At 67.6% G+C, this 18,716-nt stretch overlaps 4 protein-coding genes across 7 annotated transcripts; 1 reads left to right on the top strand and 3 right to left on the bottom strand.

Annotated features, from left to right (window-relative positions):
* Window positions 1-476: 476 nt before the first annotated feature.
* Window positions 477-7,682, bottom strand: OSBPL7 (oxysterol binding protein like 7). Its single transcript, XM_074162678.1, has 22 exons — window positions 7,590-7,682; window positions 7,270-7,392; window positions 7,099-7,152; window positions 6,857-6,970; window positions 6,650-6,769; window positions 6,435-6,555; window positions 6,236-6,339; window positions 6,040-6,132; window positions 5,809-5,938; window positions 5,576-5,700; window positions 5,266-5,346; window positions 5,054-5,185; window positions 4,409-4,499; window positions 4,031-4,311; window positions 2,973-3,110; window positions 2,799-2,862; window positions 2,616-2,694; window positions 2,364-2,508; window positions 1,518-1,659; window positions 1,284-1,410; window positions 1,072-1,194; window positions 477-949 (listed from the first exon to the last, which is right to left on the bottom strand). The coding sequence occupies exons 1-22, from the start codon at window positions 7,680-7,682 to the stop codon at window positions 841-843; spliced, it is 2,589 nt and encodes an 862-aa protein (XP_074018779.1). The 3' UTR covers window positions 477-840.
* Window positions 7,683-9,327: 1,645 nt separating this feature from the next.
* MRPL10 (mitochondrial ribosomal protein L10) lies at window positions 9,328-11,542 on the bottom strand. 3 transcript variants are annotated; one of them, XM_074162817.1, is made up of 5 exons: window positions 11,448-11,498; window positions 11,093-11,262; window positions 10,512-10,676; window positions 10,241-10,385; window positions 9,328-9,979 (listed from the first exon to the last, which is right to left on the bottom strand). In XM_074162817.1, the coding sequence occupies exons 1-5, from the start codon at window positions 11,485-11,487 to the stop codon at window positions 9,729-9,731; spliced, it is 771 nt and encodes a 256-aa protein (XP_074018918.1). In that variant the 5' UTR covers window positions 11,488-11,498; the 3' UTR covers window positions 9,328-9,728. The 3 variants fall into 3 exon arrangements, with proteins under 3 accessions (XP_074018918.1, XP_074018917.1, XP_074018920.1); XM_074162816.1 differs by having other exon boundaries at window positions 9,329-9,979; window positions 10,512-10,744; window positions 11,448-11,542; XM_074162819.1 differs by having other exon boundaries at window positions 9,329-9,979; window positions 10,512-10,643; window positions 11,448-11,490.
* LRRC46 (leucine rich repeat containing 46) lies at window positions 11,541-14,928 on the top strand. Its single transcript, XM_074163077.1, has 9 exons — window positions 11,541-11,553; window positions 11,777-12,031; window positions 12,133-12,229; window positions 12,323-12,431; window positions 12,830-12,876; window positions 13,069-13,178; window positions 13,873-13,942; window positions 14,227-14,387; window positions 14,534-14,928. Exons 1-9 carry the CDS (start codon window positions 11,541-11,543, stop codon window positions 14,926-14,928), a joined length of 1,257 nt encoding a protein of 418 aa, XP_074019178.1.
* SCRN2 (secernin 2) lies at window positions 14,921-17,751 on the bottom strand. 2 transcript variants are annotated; one of them, XM_074162716.1, is made up of 8 exons: window positions 17,643-17,751; window positions 17,069-17,245; window positions 16,795-16,976; window positions 16,507-16,706; window positions 16,210-16,425; window positions 15,931-16,096; window positions 15,617-15,794; window positions 14,921-15,491 (listed from the first exon to the last, which is right to left on the bottom strand). In XM_074162716.1, exons 2-8 carry the CDS (start codon window positions 17,237-17,239, stop codon window positions 15,333-15,335), a joined length of 1,272 nt encoding a protein of 423 aa, XP_074018817.1. In that variant the 5' UTR covers window positions 17,240-17,245; window positions 17,643-17,751; the 3' UTR covers window positions 14,921-15,332. The 2 variants fall into 2 exon arrangements, with proteins under 2 accessions (XP_074018817.1, XP_074018816.1); XM_074162715.1 differs by having other exon boundaries at window positions 17,069-17,240; window positions 17,627-17,669.
* Window positions 17,752-18,716: the final 965 nt, after the last annotated feature.

The raw sequence follows: 18,716 nt of genomic DNA, 5'->3' as shown, positions 1-18,716 counted from the left end.
TGTGCCCCCCCCACCTCCCTCTATTTAACACCCAAATCCTGGGAAGACTTGAGCGGAGGCGGGGGGGCTGCAGTCAGACAATCAGCCCCCGGTGCCACCCCGGTGGGGCCACGGGGGCGAGCAGGGAGGGGACGGGCTGGAGGAGGGTGGGGGGGGAATTTTTTTTGTTGTCAGTGGTTTATAGAGATGGGGGGGGGAGTTAATGCTGAAGTATTTATTGAGCCCCCGTGTGCCCAGCGTGGGGCTGGGGGGGCAGCAGCATATCTTGCAATAAAGGGGACGCTGTGGGGCACGGCTCTGTCCTCTCCTCTGTGGGTATGTGGGAGGGAAACTGAGGCACCGGGGGGGGTGGTGGGGGTGGTGAAGGGAGTTGTGACACACACCCCCCCCCCCAGTGGGGGGACCCAGGTGTTCTGGGCCAGGAGCAGAGTCCTGAGCCCCAGGGCAAGGGGGAAAGAAGATTTCTGCACACCCCAGCTCTTTGCAGCCTTTATTAGAGTAGCCCCTGCACACAGTTGGGGGGGGCTGGGGGGGGGGGGGTCTGCCCGCCCGCGGGCACCCCAGGACCCCCTGCTGCCCTCCTCTCCCCACAGTAAGCCAAGGACCCAGGCATCCTGTGCCCCCAGGGCTCTGCCCCGGGTTGGCGGAGGGTGGGGGGAGGCACTGCCTGTGCCCCCCCATGCTTTTATATCACAGTTTTCCTTAAACACCGGCAAAACGGCTGGGAGGGGGGGGACCAGCCCCACTGCCGGGCACCACTGCTGTGATGAGCTTGGGGCGGGGGGAGGTCTCAGCACCCCATGGGGTGGGGGGGGGTGTGTATGTGGGGGGGGGGGGTCGCTACCAGAGCACCGCGCTGTCCAAGTGGGCGAAGCCAGGGTCCAGGCGCAGCTTCCAGTAGGTGTTGTTGGTCACCCACGACTCCTTGCCGTTGGCATCCGTCAGCCGCCTGGGGATGAAGGGGGGGGGGGGGTCACAGCTGAGGTGCCATCAAGACCCCCAGGGGGTCTCTCTGCATCCCTGGTGCCTGTACTCAAGAGATCCGCCCCCCCCCCCCCCCCAGTGCCAGACCTGAAGAAGCGAGCCTGGTGGGTGATGTTGTTCTCCTCCATGACCCGGCGCCGGTCGCGCTGCAGCTGCTCGATCTGGCGCTTCTGCGTCTCGGCCGCCGGTACATTGCCTTCCTCCAGGTACCTGTTTGCAGGGAGGAGAGACGCATCGCTGTAACGAGCTGGGCAGCCTCAGCTCCCCCCCCCGCAACCAGGTTCCGGGGTGCTGCTCACCGTTGGTCGGGGCGCAGGCGGGTGTCGGTGGAGGGCAGGACGCGCCGCAGCTCGGGCGTGAGCTCGTTCAGCTCCAGGGCAAACTGGGTGAAGCCGTAGTTCCTCTCGTGGTCGCGGGGCATGGGATCTGCCGGGGATTGCAGGGCGCTGAGACCCCCGGCGCTACCCCCCAGGATGGGGTATTCCCACCCCCCACCCCAAAACCCAGGGCATGGCCCCCACCCCGATCCTTACTGGCTCTCCAGATGCACTGGCCCGGGGCTGGCCCCCGGTGTAGCCCCTCGTGCCACTTGCCGGCCAGGCGCTCCACCACCGTCCCGCTGCGGCTCAGCACGGCCCCCTGCACCTCGTTGGCCCCCGCGCCCCAGTACCGAGCCTGCGGCCACAGCGGGGCTGGGAGGGGGGGGTCGGGGGGAGAGGGTGGGGCCATTGGGAAAGGGTGGGGCCACTGGGAAAAGGCGGGGCCAATGGGAAAGGGTGGGGGCCCTGAGGGGTGGGGCTACTGGGAAAGGGTGTGGTCAATGGGAAAGGGTGTGGCCACTGGGAAAGGGCAGGGCCCTGAAGGGCAGGGCTACTGGGAAAGGGTGTGGTCATTGGAAAAGGGTGTGGTCACTGGGAAAGGGCGGGTCCCTGAGGGGTGGAGCTACTGAGAAAGGGTGTGGTCATTGAGAAAGGGTGTGGTCACTGGGAAAGGGCAGGGCCCTGAGGAGCAGGGCTACTGGGAAAGGGTGTGGTCATTGGGAGGGAAAGGGTGTGGTCATTGGGAAAGGGCGGGGCCACTGGGAAGGGGCAGGGTCCTGAGGGGTGGGGCCAATGGGAAAGGGTGGGGCCAAGCAAGGGGTGGGGCAACAACACCATTTAGACTAATGAAGGGGCGGAGCCACTTCTAAAAGGGTGGGGTCAGGCCAAGGGGGGTGGGGCCAGAGGCTCAATGGAGGGTGGGGCTGTGGGGTGGGCGGAGCCCAGCGACTAAAGGGCGGGGCCAAAGAGGGGCAGGGGGACAGGGATTGGGCTGTGAGGGGTGGAGGTGGGGCAGGGCGTGGCTGGGGCGGGGCAGGGCGGGGCTGGGGCGGGGCACACCTTGCAGAAGGTGATCTTGCAGTGGTAGGAGGCGTCGTGGGTGTTGCGGATCAGCACCTCCCCGTAGTGCTCGATCCAGCGGGGGCCGCTGAGGACGTTGTGGATGCAGGTGGTCACCTTGTTCCACTCGAAGTGGTCCCCCGTCCTGCGGGCACCGCCGCACCGTGGGCTGGGGAGCACGGGCAGGGCGGCACCGTGGCGAGGGGGGTGTGTGGGGGGACACGACGACACACGGACCCGCCGGGGTCTCACCTGGGCAGCTGGACATTGACGGTGCCCATGGGGACGATCTCTAGGGACTTGCCCCAGAATTTGTTCTTCCACCTCATGTCTGGGGAAGTGGGGGGGGGGGGAGGGGAGAAGAAGGTGAGACACCCCCTGGCGGCCCCCTCACATGTGTCCCCCCCCACCACCACCACCCTCCCCAACACCCACCTTGCCAGAAGATGAAGTTGTCAGACTCGGCGTGGCAGGCGGAGATGGGTGGGTGGTGGCACACCTGGAGGGAGGAAGAGGTCGGGGGGGGGGGGGGACGATGGACATGGGACATGCCACTGCCCCATCCGGCTCCGTCCCCCCTCCCGCCCCCGTTCCTGTCCCCGTCCCCACCTGCTCGCTGATGAAGCGGAAGCCGCGGTCGGGCCGCACGCACTCGTAGGTCTCGCCCAGCACCGGGTTGAAGGGTTTGCTGCCCGCCCGGTAGTAGGTGGAGGCGTAGGCAGACACGGCGAAGGCGGCCACGTAGACCTGTCACCGCAGCCACCGCACTGCTGCCACCGTGCCAGGGGCAGGGAGTCTACCCAGCCCTCCCCCCCGGGGGTGTGTTTTCCCTTGCCACCCCCGTTATGCATGTCCCCCGACCCCCCCGTGTCCCCCAATCCACTGTGTCCCCCCTTAGCCCCGAGCCTCCCAATCCTCGAACTCCCCAAGTCGTCCCGTGTTCCCCCGAGTATCCTCTGTGTCACTCAAGCTCCCCCTGCCCCCAAGTCCCTTGTGTCCCCTAAGCCTCCCAATGCCCCGAGCCCCTCATGTCCCCTCCACTCCCATGTGCCCCAGGAGCGCCCCCCTGTCCCCCAAGTCTCTTGAGCTTCCACGTGTCCCCGAGCCCCTCAATCCTCAAACTTCCCAAGTCCCCCCATGTCGCCCCAAGTACCCTCTGTGTCCCCCAGACTCCCCCTGCCCCTGAGGCCCCTGTGTCCCCCAACACCTCGAGCCCCCTGTGTCACCTCTACTCCCACGTGCCCCAGGAGCCCCCCGTGTCCCCCAAGTCCCTCGAGCTTCCACACGTCCCCAAGCCCCCCAATCCTCAAACTCCCCGAGTCCCCCCATGTTCCCCGAACTTCCAACCTTCCTAAGGCCCTCTGTGTCACCCATGTCCCCTGTGGTCTTGGCCACCCCGTCCCCCCCCTGCCCCTGAAGTCCCTCTGTGTCCTCCGACCCCCCCTAAATCCTCGAATTCCCCAAGTGCCCCGTGTCCCTCTGTGTCCCCCGGCCCTCCCGTGTCCTCCAAACCCCCGACCTTCTCAACCACTCCGCGTCCCAAAAGTCCCTCCAGCCTCCCGTGTCCCCAGACCCTCCCGTACCCCCCACGCCCTCGACCACCCGGTGCCTCCGAAGTCCCTCGTGTCCTCCGAGCCCCCTTGACCCCCGAGCCCCCCACCCCTCACCAGGCGCTGGCGGGGGTCGCGGGCGCGGCTGGCGCGGTCCAGCAGCGCGCTGTACTCCAGCTCCTCGCAGAGCCGCTGCAGCGTGTTGAGCGGCTCGTTGAGCTGCACGGGCAGAGCCACGCGTGACAGGTCCTTGCCCACGCTGCTCCGCAGCAGCCCCCACAGGCTCACGTCCCCCGGGGGAGCGGGGGGGCGGGCGGGCAGGCAGCTCCGCCGCCGCGGGTCCGGCCCCGGCAGCTCCAGCGGCGTCGGTTCCACGGGCAGCCCCGGACCCTCCGCTCCTGCCGGGAACCGGGCGGTGGGGCGAAGCTGCACCCCCCGTTTCCCCCTTTCGTCCGTCCCCCCCCCCCCCCCACCTCGGTGTTCCCCTCCCCGTACCTGTCGGGGGGCGGCCCGGCCCCCCCGGCTCGGCCGCGTCCTCGCAGGCGCTGGTGGTGGCTTCGCTGATGCACGACTCGTCATCCGAGGGCTGGGGAGGCGCAGGGGACCGTCGGCGGCTTCGGGGGGGGCCGGGGTAGGGGGGGATTCTAGGGGTTACCCCACCGCGGGGGGGCAGGAGGGGTTGTACCGGGCAGGGCCCCCCCGGGAGGATGGGACGAGAGTCTGGTACTTGGGATGGGCTGGGAGGGGGCAGGACGGGGAGGGGGTGGTGGGTACCGGTGGGACCGCAGGAGGAGGGAGCAGAGGCGAGGGGGGGGGGAAACGGCAGCACCCGGCCCCCACCGCCGGGCTCAGAGACTGCGGAGACCCCGAGCACCCGGAGCGGGTGGGCCGCGGGGGGCTGCAGAGGACACAGCGACTGGGGGGGATGTGGGGAGCAGGGGGGACACACAGGCTGAGGGGGACATGGGAAGCAGGGGGGGCGGCTGCCGGGCCGGCTAACAAGGAGGGGACGGGGGAGAGAGAAGGGAGAGATGAACCCACAACAGACCCACAGCAGGGGGGTCTGCAGAGACTCCCCCCCGCCAGCAGAGCCCCACCCCCCACTCATGGCCCCATCCCCACCCGAAGACCCCCCCCCACCTCGTTCTCCGAGGAGCTGGCGGAGAGGAAGACCTCGCAGGCGTCGAAGAACTCCGTGTGTGAGTCGGCCAGCGAGACGATGCTGCGGTTGGAGAGCTGCTGCTCCCGGCCCTTGGCCGGCAATGCGTCCGGCTGCGGGGACAGCCACCGCCTCAGCCCGCCACCCTGGGGGTGTCACCCGGGCCCCCCACCCCATTCCAGCTCCCCCTGACCTCGTCAGGGTGCAGCGAAGCGAAGGAGTCCAGGGTGGTGTCGGAGGAGACAGAGAGGGAGTGGAAGCGTCGCAGGGCAGCCTGCGAAGGGAGGGGGAGGCTGAGCTGACCCCCCCCCGGCCCTCCAGGGCCAGCGTGTGGGGCTGACAGGGAGGGGGGATTCACCCCACTGCTGCCCAGGCACCCAGCACCAGGCTGAGACCCTGCCAACTCGCTGCACCCAACAGCACCCCAAACAGTCACAACCCCCGGGCTCTGTTGGGACCCAAAGCCGGGGGCAGCCCTGCCCAGCCCCGCCATGATCCCTCACCCCGCTGTTGCCGGCCCCCCCGGGGCGTGGGGCCGAGCGCCGACGGTCCAGCGCTTGCCGCATCTCCTCCAGACGGGCTCTCTCGGCCGTTAGCACGGCCACCACGCTGCTGAGCGAGCCGTGCACTGCCAGGGGACACGGGCAGGGGGTCAGGTTGCGGCACGGCACCCCAGCACCCAACCTGCCACCACCGGAACCCCCAGCAGGGCTCAGCACCCTCCACCCCATCCCACCTTTCTGGGCCAGGACCCAGAAGCTCCTCTGCAGTTGGGTGTACTCGGGGGGGAGGCTGAAGGGCAGCTGGCTCTGGGATGGCTCCAGGTAGCGCGAGAGGTTGGGGACGGAGCCGTGCAGGCGGCCAACCTGGGGCGGGGGGGGACACACATGAGGGTCAGCAGGGCCCTGGGGGGCTCCGTCCCCCAGTAGTGGCTCCCGAGCTCGGTGGGACACCCGCTGCCCCTCACCCTGCCGATGGTATCATCCTTGGCGAAGCTCTGGGTGCACCAGATCTTGGTGCTCCTCCTGCCCTTCTTGGGCCTCTCCGCGGTGGCCGAGGGCTGCGAGGGTGAGGAGGGAGGGCTGGAGCCAGACCCTCCCCGGGAAGGGGGGGTTCCCAGGCTGGGTGATGCTCAGCCCCGTGCCCACCGCTGCCCCGCTCACCTGGCTGCTAGAGATGAGGGGGGCTGAGGGGATGCGGTGCAGGGCCTCCAGGCTCTGCAGCATGGCCGTCAGCTCCTGCAGCTTCGCCTGGCACTCCGACAGCTCTGCGATGGGCACAGAGCCAGCCTGGTGAGGGATGGGGGATGTGGCAATCCCCCCCCCGGCCCCAAACCTCTGCATCCCCTCCAGCCCTGCTCACCGGCCGAGCAGCGCTCCAGCCCCTCGCTGTCCTTCAGCCAGGCGTTCACCTTGTCCCGGGAGCTGGCGAGGCTGGAGAGGGCAGGGGCACTGCCCGAGGGCAGAATCCTCGTCCACGGGCCCTGCACGGGGGGGAGAAGGGGCATCACCAGGGCTGCCATCGGGACTCCCGCACCCAGGCGCTGCCTCGCATCGCCACCCCGAGGTGTCACCCACCTGCGCGTTGGTGGGGGTCCGCCCTGCGGGACCTCCCCTGGGGCAGAGCTCGGGCCCCTCGCCCTGGTGATGGGAGCAGAGGCTGCTCACCCAGCTGGCAAAGAGCTCCGGGGACTTGATCTATGGGACAGGGGCATGTTTGGGTGGGGGTGACCTGGGTGGGGGACACCCAGCACCCCCAGACCCGGCTCCTGCCCCCACCAGCACCTTGAGGTGGTAGATGTTCTCCTCCGTGTCCAGGTCCACCCGCTGCGCCTTCTTGTTGACGGACATGACGGACTGACGGATGTCAATGGCTCCGTGCAGTTTGCCCTTGAGGACCTGGGGGAGCCCGGGGACCCCCGTCAGGGTCCCTCATGGGGACCATGGGGTCTCCCCCACCCTGAGCCCTTGGAGAGGCTGCACGGATGCAGCCCAGCCCCACGGAGACAGCCCAGCCCCACACTCACATCCTGGCGCGTGGTGGCGTATTTCAGGATGCCGTTTTCCAGCACAAAGTACCTCTGGGGACAGAGAGGGACGATTGTTTTGGGGAGCAGAGACTGGTCCTTGCAGCCCCCTTATTCAGGGGCCCAAATCGCCCCAGGGGACGGCTCCTGGTGCCAGCTCTGCCCCGTTACCTTGTGCCAGCCCTTCAGGGGCCATTTCCTCTTCTTGAGCAGGTAGCCCTCGTGCCGCTGCGGCTCCTGGCCCGGGCTGCCCTGCACACGCGGCTCCTCCACCACCTCCCAGCTCTCCGAGCCCTGCAGGGATGGGGGTCAGCACGGGGGACGGCCGGGGCGCTCCCCACCTTGTCCTCAAGTAAGGACACTCAGTTCTCCGTATGTTTCTTAAAGTGGGGTGCAGCCCCCTAGGCTCCATGGCACCCCCAGTCCAGCTTGGGTGTAGCACTGGGATCCTGCTGCCCCCCCCCCCCATCCCCAGCCCGAAGCCCCCCGACCTGCTGAATGCTGCTGTGTTTGGAAGACACAGTGCTGTTGGAGCGCGACAGGGCCCTTTTTGGAGAGGACGGGTCCTTCTCGTGGCTGCCCATGGCCGACGAGCAGAGCTGGGGGGGGCCGGGCCAAGCCCCCTCTTCCCGTCCAAGCTGTGGGGTTAGGGGTCCGAGCTCAGCCGTCACAGCCCAGGTGGTGGGAGCCGCTGCAAGGAGGGGACGCCACGTCAGGAAGGGCATCACCCACCTTGCCCACAGGTTTCCTGCCCTTCCCTACACTCTCATCCCTTCCCTTGAGGGGACAAGGGCTGGGGGGGACCGTCCTGCCCCCCCGGGAGCCCGGCATGTTACTGCGGTTGGGACGCAGAAGCTTCTGTGCAAGATGGAGCCATTGACCCACCCAACCTTATCTCACCTCCGCCTGGCGGGTCCAGAGTCCGGCTCCGCCGCCCAGCTCCGGTTGCCCCATGGACCCGATGCCACGGGGCAACCCCACGGCGGGCACAGCCGGGAGGGCGACTCGGGGTACTGAGACCGGCATCAGCCCCGGTCTGTCGCCGTGCTCCCAAGCCAGGACATGCCCCCCCGAAAACCCCGACCCAGCCACGCTCCCTCCCGGTGGGGTGTTCCCTTCGCCGTTCTCAGGTACAGGAGGGGGAAACTGAGGCACGGGGAAGTTGCCCCCCACCCCCCCGGCAGCCCCCCTCCGGCAGCCCCCCTCCAGCGCTGTCCCTGAGGGTACCCAGGTGTCCCGGACGCTGCTGTAGGGACGGGGACCGGGATGTCCCTGGGAGGGCGGGCAAGCCCCGGCACCGATAACCGCGATAACCACCCCCCGCCTTGCTCAGAGGGGAGGGGACCGCGGTGCTCCCACGGCACCCCCCCACCTTGCCAGCGAGGGGAGCACCCCCGGGTGCTGCAGGACTGACACCCCCCTCCCCGGGAGCGGACCTGGGCTCCCCGGGGGTCCCCAGCCGCCCCCTCCGCCTGCAGCACCCACCGAGGCGGAACCGGGGGGGCAAACCCCATCCCCGTGTCCCCACGCAGGTGTCACCCCCCCCGGAGCAGCGGGGACCGGATCCGGCGGCGGGGCCGCGGCGGGGTGGGCGCGGAGCCGGGGTCCGTCCCCCCCCCCCCCCCCCCTTCCCCCGGGACGGAGCTTCCATCCCCCCGGGGGCCGGGTGCCCGGTGCTCACCTGCGCGGGCGGCGGGCGGGCGGCCGGGGCCGGTCGCATCCTGCCCGGCGGCTGCAGGAACCGGAACACGGAAGGAGGCGGAGGCGCCGGGCCGGAGCCGCTCGGCTCTGCCCCCTGCACCGTGGAGGACCGGAGCCGACAGCGCCCGGGGCGGGGGAACGCCGGGGCACCGGGGCATCCCCCCCACCACCACACACACACCGGCTGCCCGCCCCGAACCGGACCCAGCCGCGTCCCGAGAACGGACAGACCCGGACCCCCCCGCCCGGGATCGGGACCATCTCCTCTCCCATAACGGGGCGGGGGGGGGGGGGGGCTCAGCCCCCTGCGCCCACTTCCCCCCCCTCCCCCTCGACTAACCCACCGAGGGTCCCACCACCCCACGGGGGTTCCATGGCTCACACCCCCAAGCTTTGTTTTATTCCCTTGCCCCCCCTCAGCCCTGTTCTGCTCCAGGAGAGTCCCCGAGGTGCTCCCAGACTCTCCCACACACCGAGGTGCAGGAACCCCCCCACCCACCCGCCTCCAAATCCAAGACGAGGCCTCCGGCACCTTCATCACCACGCTTTAATGGACATAATTGTGACAGGGCTCGGTCACCGTTACAGAACGTTCCCTCCTTTCCGGTGGGCAGGGGAGGGCTCGGAGCACCCCATGCCCCCCGCCCCCCTCCAGCACCATCGCGGGTCCCCACCACGCTCTGCCTCTGGCTGACCCCCAACCACAGCCCCACAGCGCCCGGAACACAGACGGGACGTTCCCAGGTGCCATCGGTGCCGGTAGCGGGGAGCAAAGGGAAGGACCAGGGCTCCTCAAACGTGCCGGCGGTGCTGCAGGACCCTCCGTCCCACTGTTGGCTGCCCAGCGGGGGCCAAATCTTCAGTCCTCGGCCCCCCTCCCCTGACCACGGTGAAGGAGCCGACTCCCAGCCAACACACGGGGCGCAGTGTCAGTGACCCCCCGAGCTGTGGGCAGGGGCGGGCTCGGGCGGGCTCCCCGTCTCCCCAGCCTGCAGGCGGCGGATGTGCTCATCCAGGAGAGCCGTGAGGTGTGCGGGGCCGCGCTGGAGCAGGGAGGACGTCTGGGAGGGCAGGAGGGCCAGGGCACCCACTGTCTGCCCCTGGCTGACCTCCAGCGAGGGCAGCTTGGCAAAGTTCTCCACCCCTCGCCTGCTCAGGATGGTGTCGTCGATGCAGGCGCCTGGAAGAGAGGAGCAGAGCCGAGGACGAGAGATGGTGTGTCAGAGCCAGAGCCCCTCCATCTTCCACAGGCGCGCAAGGAAAGGTTTGCTCCTGCACGCAGGACTCCCACCCCTCACCATCCATCCCCTCATTTTAATGGACAAGACAGCCATCCCGCAGAAGCAGCTCCGTTAGCGTGGATCCTGCACCTCTCCCCAGCGCCGGAGGGGAGCCCCGAGCCCAGCGCCAGCAGATGTGGGGACACAGGGAAGGCTCTCACCCAGGAGGTTGACCTGCGGCACCCCCTTCAGCACCCGCAGCATCTCCTTCGCCTTCAATTCCGGGCTCACCAGCAGGATATTGCGCGCCACAAAGAGAGGGAGGAGATTCTTGTACTTGGACTGCGACAGCACGGGTCTGACAATCTGGGGGAGACAGCTCTCAAAATGCAGCTTTTCACCCCAGAAGGCACCGCGTGGTGGTCCCAGCTCCTACCCGCCTTCCCCAGCCCCAAACCACACCAGGATCTGCTCCGGCAGCTCCATCCCTACCTCGTTTAGGACGAACTTGACCTCAATGTTGTGCTTTCGGAGGTAATGCCTCATCAGCACCACGTCCTCGCCGGGCATGGAGTTGTACTGACAGATGGCAATCATCCGATTGTCCCGGAACACCTCCTCCACCTGCCGCCGCAACAGCCGGGTGTAGCCGTTGTCCTGAAGGGAGCGAGCAGCGATGGGCCGCAGGGAGGGGGCAATGACTGCTGCCTCCCCCAGCTCCGACCCTGTAAAAACGGACCTACTGCCGTGAGATGCCACCATGGATTGTGAGATGCCACCACGGATTGGGACTCACCTGGTTTCCAGCACTTGGATTATCAGCTGGAGCATCTCCCAGCCATCCACAACGTGATGAAAAGGGGCAGTAATCACCCCGGAAAGCTCTCGTACTGGTGTTCAGCCAGGCTAACCCCGGGACTGTCCCAGAGCTGTGCACTCAGTGGGGGTTGCAGACCCCCGTGTTAAATCCCCGGAGCAAAGGACGCAGACGGGGTGTGCAAAGGCACCCGGTCTCCTCAGACACCGAAGCCCCACAGCCGCGCATCCACAACGGCCACGCGCCAGAAAATTACCTCCTCCACCTTTTCTTTCTTGGGGGTCAGGCAGCACGGCGGGATGGCCGGCCGCGGGGCCAGGTACTCGGTCACGGCCATCAGCTTCTGCCGCTGGAAGTGCATGGCCTTCCAGTGCCGGGTGACCGCCTTGGAGCCGCGGCGGACGAACTGCAGGGCGGGCAGCCAGCCTGCGGAGAGGGGGGAGACAGGCTGCGCTCAGGGCCGGTGCTAGGCCCCGGGGAGCGGGAGAGGAGCCTGGACCAGGAAGCAAGGCCCGGGTAAGGACAGACTGAGTCACACGCATACCCTCCCCCGCCAGAACCCCTGCCCGAGCCCCGTGGAGTCGCCCACCCTCCGTGAGAAGCCCCCTCACCCCGCCGCCATGGCGCTCCGCCGCCGCTCAGCGCCGCCATCTTTGCCGCGGGAGCGCAAAGGCTTGTGGGAAGGTGGAGGACCGGCGGCGCGCATGCGCGGAGAGGGCGCGAGGTGCCCCGCCCCTTCCGGGGCCGCCTGTTTCCTAGCAACGAGCACGCTGCGGCCTGCGACCCCGCCGGAGCCCGGCTCCCCCCCACCCCGGCCCGACCCTGCCCCAGCCCGGGGGTCTCTGTGCCCCCCAGCCCGGGAATCTGGTCCCGGTGACCCCCCCGGCTCCAGCCCGGGGTCTCTGTGCCCCCCAACCCCGGGGGGAGTCTGGTCCTATAGTCTCCCCAGGCCCTGGAGTCTCTCTGCCCCACCAGGGGGTCCCAGCATTGATCCCTCACACCCTGGCAGTCCTGTCCCCACCGCCTCCCCCAGCCCGCAGGTTTCTGCCCCCCATTGCCTCAGGAGTCTTCCGCTTGCAGACAGCAGTGGGGCTACGCCAGCCCCCCCGAGACACCCACCCAAGGGACCGAGGAAGGGAGAAGGACCCAGGCCACCTCCTCGCTATGGCTGGGCAGGGGGAGACCTTGCTTGAGGGTGAGTGACCCATTGTGGGGCCTGCTCATGTGTCAGCCTGGGGGGGTATCAGGGGGCTGGACCCTGCTGGGCTGAGCCACATCGCTCTGGGTTTCCCACAGACCATGAGCAGATGTCCTTGGGGGTGACCCTCACTGACAGCCTCATCGCCACAAGGAACTTGCCTCAGCTGGTGGAGCCCCTGCACCCAGAGAGCCGGTGAGGATCCACACAGAGCCCACCTTCACCACCCAGGCTGGCAGGGAGGGTCTCTGGACACAAAGGACACACCAAGTACCCCCCTTCCTCTAGATCCGTGGAGCTGCTGTCCCCCTCAACCATCCGCTTGGATCGGGAGAATATCTGCACTATCGGGAGGCTCCAGAGCCTGCAGGAGATTCATAGCCTCTATCTGCAGCAGGTAAGGCACTGTGGGGGCAGCAGCAAACAGCCCTGGTCCTGCGGGTAAAGGCGTCCTTGGGTGGCACCACAAACACCCCCAAGAATTTCGCCTCCCCCTATGGCCAGAGGGGCTGGCAGTACTCCCCTCCCATGACAGTGCCACCGACGGAATTCAAGTGAGGGTCTGGCATCAGCCATTCAGTGTGTTTCAAACTCACATGAGAAGCCTTAGGGTTCTCCTGCACTCCTGGGCTCCCCGTGCTGTCGCAGCCCTGTACCCTCTCCATAAAGCTCCCGTGGTGGGACAGTGGTGGGACATCATGTTGCCTGTGTGAGGTTGGAGGGATTCAGGTGCTCCCGAAGTCTGATTTTTCATGCAGTAGAAAAACATGTTTGGTTTTTTTTTTTTTTTTTCAGAACCAAATTGAGAAGATCGAGAATCTGGGCTACTTTCCCAACCTGCGGTACGGGCAGCTCCTGCCCCCAGGGAGATCGCTTTCCGTGGTCAGAGGAGAGCAATGTTCCCTTCTTCCCTTGGCAGAGCTGGGGGAGGGTTGAGTTGCAGCCCCTGACAGCCTGATTATCGGGCTGCCTCGGATCCTGGGGGCCATGGTGTCCCCCCAGCCTCGTGCCACCGCGCTCCCTGTGCTCTGCAGGTTCCTCTCCCTGGCTGGCAACCGCATCCGCCGAGTGGAGAACCTGCAGCCCCTGCGACACTTGCGCGTCCTGGACTTGTCCCACAACCAGATCCAGACGCTGGACCCAGGTGGGAGGCAGGAACTGGTCTGGACATGGCCCGGGTCTGCCCGAGAGGTCTCTGGGGTATGAGGGAAACCTTGTCAGACCCTTGGTCCAGGCTCTGCCAGGGCTTCTGGCCCTCAGGTCCAGCAGAGCCACCCTGAGGCTGGCCTGCCTGTCCCACGGTTACACCAGAGGAGACCTGTGGTCAGGTTTGAGCCATCCCTGCTGCTGGCAGACTCCAGGTGTTTGCTTCCACCTTGTGTCCTGCTTCAGCAGAACATTCCAAGTGGCTCCGATCAGACTAGGGGATTTCATCCTGGAGCAAAGCTGCCTCAGCCCTGACAGCCCTTCTTTCAGCTGGCTCCTCCCGTGGGTGATTTTTGGCAGAAGAGGAAAGGACAAAGGGATAATTATCTCCCTCTCTTCCTCTGTAACATTCTTCTTGTGGCACCAGGCCCTCTGCTTGCAGACAGGGGTGAGAAAGGAAACGGTGAGGGCCTGGGAAGGGGAAAACCCTCAGTTCTCACACGGGAGTGTGTGCAGTACACATTCCTGCCCTCCCTGCCTCAGTTTCCCCAGCCGTGAGGTGAGAGACTGCTTCCCACGGTGGGGCTGTCGCCTCGGGAGTGGGTGAAGAGCTGCGGGAGACAGGGGTTTGGTGGAGGAGGGGGCTCAGGTCCCATCTCAGCACCTTTCTGCTTTCCCTTTGATCTCTGCAGATGAGCTGCCCCGCAGCCTCCGTCTCCTCGACTTAACTGGAAACGAATGCACCCACCAGCATGGATACAGGTGGGTCAGGGGAGCCTGTGGTGGGGGAGCAGAGGGGGAGAGCAAGTCCCCCAAACCACATGAGCCCCTCAGCGGGGTACAGCCCTCCCCCCAAATATCCAATACAGCCTAAGCCCCCCGCACAAAACCCCAGAAATCTGGATCTCCTCCCAGGCTGGGCTGTGGGTGGGCTGTGCAGAGGGGTGCTGGGGGGGGGGGGTATTCGGTGCCACCCCAAGCTGATCCCAGCCCCGGAGCTGTGCTGTGTGGCGGGGGTACATCTGCTCTCCCTTTGGTGCTTGCAGAGAGCTGGTGGTGGGAGCCCTGCCCCACCTCCTGCAGCTGGACGCCCAGCCCATCCATGGCAGCACGTGCGAGGAAGAGGAGGAAGGAGGCTCCTCCAGCAGCGAGGACGAAGACGATGAGCTGCTCTTTGAGCCGAGTGGCCCTTTCACTACAGGCAAAGGTACCCAGGCTGAAGCAGGACACGTTGCATGTTCGGGGCTTAAGCAGGCCCGTCCCTCTGTCCCCAAGGGTGACGGGAGTGGCAGGGAGGTGCTGTGCCAGGTGTCCTGTAATTCTTCTCCCTCTCCCTCCCTCTGTCCTTGGCAGATTTCTTTGCGGATCTGCAGCAGGAGCTGGCTGAACGCTCACAGCGGAGGCGGAGGGAGTCCCTGAAGGAACACCAGACCCGTCTGGAAGAGCTGGAGGAGCTGTGGCAGCGTCAGGGTCTTCTACTGCCTCCTCCACCGCTGAGCCCAGGCAGGGAGGGAGCAACCCCAGGTCCCAGGCAGTCTCAGCCCCCTCCCCAAGTAAAACCAGGGACACAGTTGCCACCCCTGCCGCGATCCGGCAGGCAGCACGCTTGCCTGCAGCCCCAACGACCTCCCGGCAGGAGCCAGCCCTGGAGCAAGCCTCTGGAGGAGAAGACTCACACCAAAGGAGAAAGAAATAGGCAGTTACCCGCAATACCCCGCACCAGGACAGCACCGCGCAGTTGCGATTAAAGCCTCTTTATTCCTACATGGATCTGCCTGTCTGCCACGGAGCCGCCAGCCCCGCAGCAGCCCTAGAGGGGCCGGGCACCCGTAGCTCTGCCTGATGGTGGGAAAAGACACCCCAGGCTGCGGGCAGGACTCCAAATCCCACTCCGTGTCCCTCTCCTTCTCCCCACACCCACGTTTCAGGCCACGGCCACCTCTCAAAAGTGCCAGTTCCTCCAGGGCAAGTTAGGGGGCTGGAGGCTTCGCACCCCCAGGCAGGGCTGGAGATGCTGGTCGAGCTGTTCCCCACCGCGGGGGTAGGATGCGAGGAGCCGGGGCCGGGCACTGGGAAGGTTTTCTCATCCCCTATCCAGGAGCAATGCTGGGGGGGGGGGGGGGGCGAGCCCACCCCCCGCCCTGCGCAGGGTTTATGTGTAAAACTTCATCTCTGCCTCCACGCAGTCGAAGAAGAGGTCGGCCAACTCCTCCGGGCTGGGGGCCACCGTCCCCCCCAGCAGCGCGTTCATCCCCTCCAGGCCCTGCTTCTCCAGATCCCACAGCGTCTGCAGGAGCTTCTTGCCCCGCTCCTGGTAGGGTCGGGGAGGGAGGAGAGCTGAGACCGGGCACCCCCAGGGAATTTGATGTCCTCCCCACATCACCGGGGAGAGCGAGGGTCCCGGGGCAGCGGCGGCTGGGGAAGGGTCTGCGGTACCTGGTCCCTCTCCATCAGCTCCAGCGCCGCCTGATGCCGGCGGTAGAGCTCATGCCGCCGATCGACCGTGCTCTGGAACCGCGGGATCTGCTTGGCCGGGTCGTCACGGAAAGTGGGAGACCTCACCTGTGGCGTGGGCTTGAGGTTGGCCACGAAGACGAAGGGCTTGAAGACAGACCTGCCGGAGAGGAGCACCGGGATTCTGGGACCGGCCATCACGAGGATGGATGCTGCTCCCCTGGGGACGCTCAGCCCACGGCCTGGCTCTGCCTTGTCCCTGTCACCCCTGGAGCGGGGCTGTCCCCTGTCCTCACCTGGAGGGATCAGGGGTGGCCGTGAAGAAGTGGACACAGGGCAAGGCGGGGTCCCGGGGCAGCACGGACACCATGCTGCCCGCCGTGCGGAAGCCCTCCGAGTCCACGCAGATCCCGCTGTCCTTGTCCCGCAGGATGGCCATGAACGTCTCCGCCGTGATGTGACCTGGTGGACCAGGCAGAGCTCAGCCACAGCCACGGCTGCTCCAGCCACGGGGAGCGTGGAGACGCTGGGGTGAGCCATGGGTGGCCGTTCCCATCCCCTGTCCCCATCCCCACCTGCGTGCTGCCTCAGCAGCTCCTTGCCGGCGCGGTAGCGGGCCTTGGCAGCCTCCATGCGGGGGGGCTGGTGGGGCAGGGAGAAGACTTCGGCGAAGCTGAACTCGCCATCCCCACTCCACCAGCCCTGGCTGCGGGCTCGCTGCCGCAGCCCCGCGTGCTCGGCCGTGATCTCCCTCCCGATGCTCAGCTGGTTGGAGATGTTGCGGCTGCCCTCTGCGAAAGCCAGAGGGGGGCTCAGGCTCAGAGGGGGAGACAGGGCACCCCGTCCACCCAGTATAACCAGTGCCCGCTCACCTTGGATCCGCTGGGCTGCCCAGTACTGGCCAGCCGTCTCCAGCACCCAGGCCTCGGAGCGGTCAGCCAGCAGGAAGGTGTTGTGGTAGACGAAGGGCACCGGCTCTTCCTTGCAGCTCCCACCCTGGCCGTAGCGCTCCAGCAACGCCGTGATCACCTCCAGAGCCTCCCGGGCCGAGCTGCCCCGCTCCAAACCCAGCCTGCCGCGCCGGCAGCACCCCGTCGGCCAGCGGTGGGGGACAGCACGGGGTGGCCAGGAAAAAGGGGGAGACGCAACACGGTCCTCACCTCACCAGGTCCATCCCCAGCAGCGCCTCGTCCTCCCCCACGGGCTCACGGGTCCAGACGCCCTCGTTGCCCACGCAGACGCCGTGCTCGTTGGCACCCATCTCGGCACCCCACAGCCAGGCGGGACGGCTCAGCACCACCGCGTGGGTCCTCTCCGCCTGCTCGATCTCCAGGTAGGTGCACTGTTGTGGTGGGGGGACACAGAAGGGAGCTGAGACCTGGCACACTCAGTGCACCCTCCCCTGCAGCCACCCTGGCCCCAGCGCGGTCTTACCTGGACTTTGTCCCCGGGGCGGTGGACGGCGGCAGGGAAGTAGACGATCTCTTGGACCTCCTGGCGCGGGCGGTCGGCGTTCTTGCCGAAGATGACGGCGGGCGTCGCGGTGTGCGGCGGCAGCGCCACGAAGCAGTCGCAGGACGAGGGTGCGGGATCCCACCCCGCCATCCTAAACTGGGCAGAGGGGATGGGGCACCCAGGGGGAGATCACCCATCACCCCCTTGTCCCTGGCCTGGATCTGTCGCCAGGGTCACTTTGGAGCTGGCAGATGTGGGGACACAGGGTGTCTTGAGGGGGTGGAGGGGGCAGAATGACAGGGTCCCTGGACTTCAGGGACAGCAGGGACCGCATCCCGGGGCGGCCTGGGGGGCATCTCCTGCCTCGGGACCCCGCAGCTCTCGGCCGACCGGAGACCCCCGCCCGCACAGCCCCAGTAACCGGGGCCCCCTGCACCGACCGCGGACGGGTCCCCCACCCGCACAGCCCCGGTTCCCGGGACCTCCCGCACAAATCCCCTTCCCAGGAACACCCCGGGACCACCCGGACCCACGCACCTGCCGCTTCTCTCGCACCGCCGCCGCCGCCACCGCCCGGTCCCGCCTCCCCCGTCCCGCCCCGTCCGGGCGACGGCGGCGCCCCGTGGCCGGAGGCCGCACGGCGGCAGCGGGCGGCGACCGGCACCGGCAGCCCGGAGGGACCGGGGATCTTGTCGCCCGGGGACGGGGGTCCCAGTCTGTCTCCCGTGGAGCACGGAAGGGGGACACGGGTGTGAGCTGTGGGGGTCCCGCGGGGCAGAGCCCCCCGTGGACAGCACCCCCGTGGGTAGTACTCCACGTGGGCAGCGTCTCGCATGGGTGGTACCCACCGTGGGCAGGCCCCCCCCGCCGTGGGCAGCGCCCCGAGTGGGCAGCACCCCTCATGGGCAGCACCCCGGGTGGGTAGTATCCCCCACAGGCAGCACCCCAGGTGGGTAGCACCCCTCATGGGCAGCACCCCGGGTGGGTAGCACCCCCCATGAGCAGCATGTCAGGTGGGCAGCACCCCCCGTGGGAAGCATCCTGCGTGGGTAGTACCCGCCGTGGGTATCATCTCAAATGGGTAGAACCCACCATGGGTAGCACCCCCTGTGGGAAGCACCCCGGGTGGGTAGCGCCCCCCATGGGAAGCATCTCGGGTGGGTAGTACCCACCATGGGCAGCACCCCGGGTGGGTAGCACACCCCATGAGAAGCATCTCAGGTGGGTAGCACCCCCCGTGGGCAGCATCTCAAGTGGGTAGTACCCACCATGGGCAACACCCCCCGTGGGCATCACCCCGGGTGGGTAGTATTCCCTATAGGCAGCACCCCGGGTGGGTAGTATCCCCCGTGGGCAGCACCCCGAGTGGGCAGCACCCCGCGTGGGCAGCGCCCGGCGCGGCACGCCCGCCCCGCGGTATGCGGGCAGACCTGCCGGGCAGCGCCCTCCCCTCGGGGGGGACCCTGGGCGCCCGCCCGGCGCGTCCCGGCGTGCGAGGCCAGGCCGGAGGGATGCATCCCACTGGGGGGGGCTCATCCCCCCACCCACCCAGCACCTTCCTTCATCCCCATCCCGAGCAGCAGGGCGGGGGTCGGGGTGCCAGACACCTGGGTCCCTTGAAAAGAGA

This window comes from Numenius arquata, chromosome 23 (assembly GCF_964106895.1).
Source record: "Numenius arquata chromosome 23, bNumArq3.hap1.1, whole genome shotgun sequence".
Taxonomy (NCBI): Eukaryota; Metazoa; Chordata; class Aves; order Charadriiformes; family Scolopacidae; genus Numenius; species Numenius arquata.
Note: the sequence above shows the minus strand (reverse complement) of the source record. Positions and strands in the feature narration are given on the sequence as shown.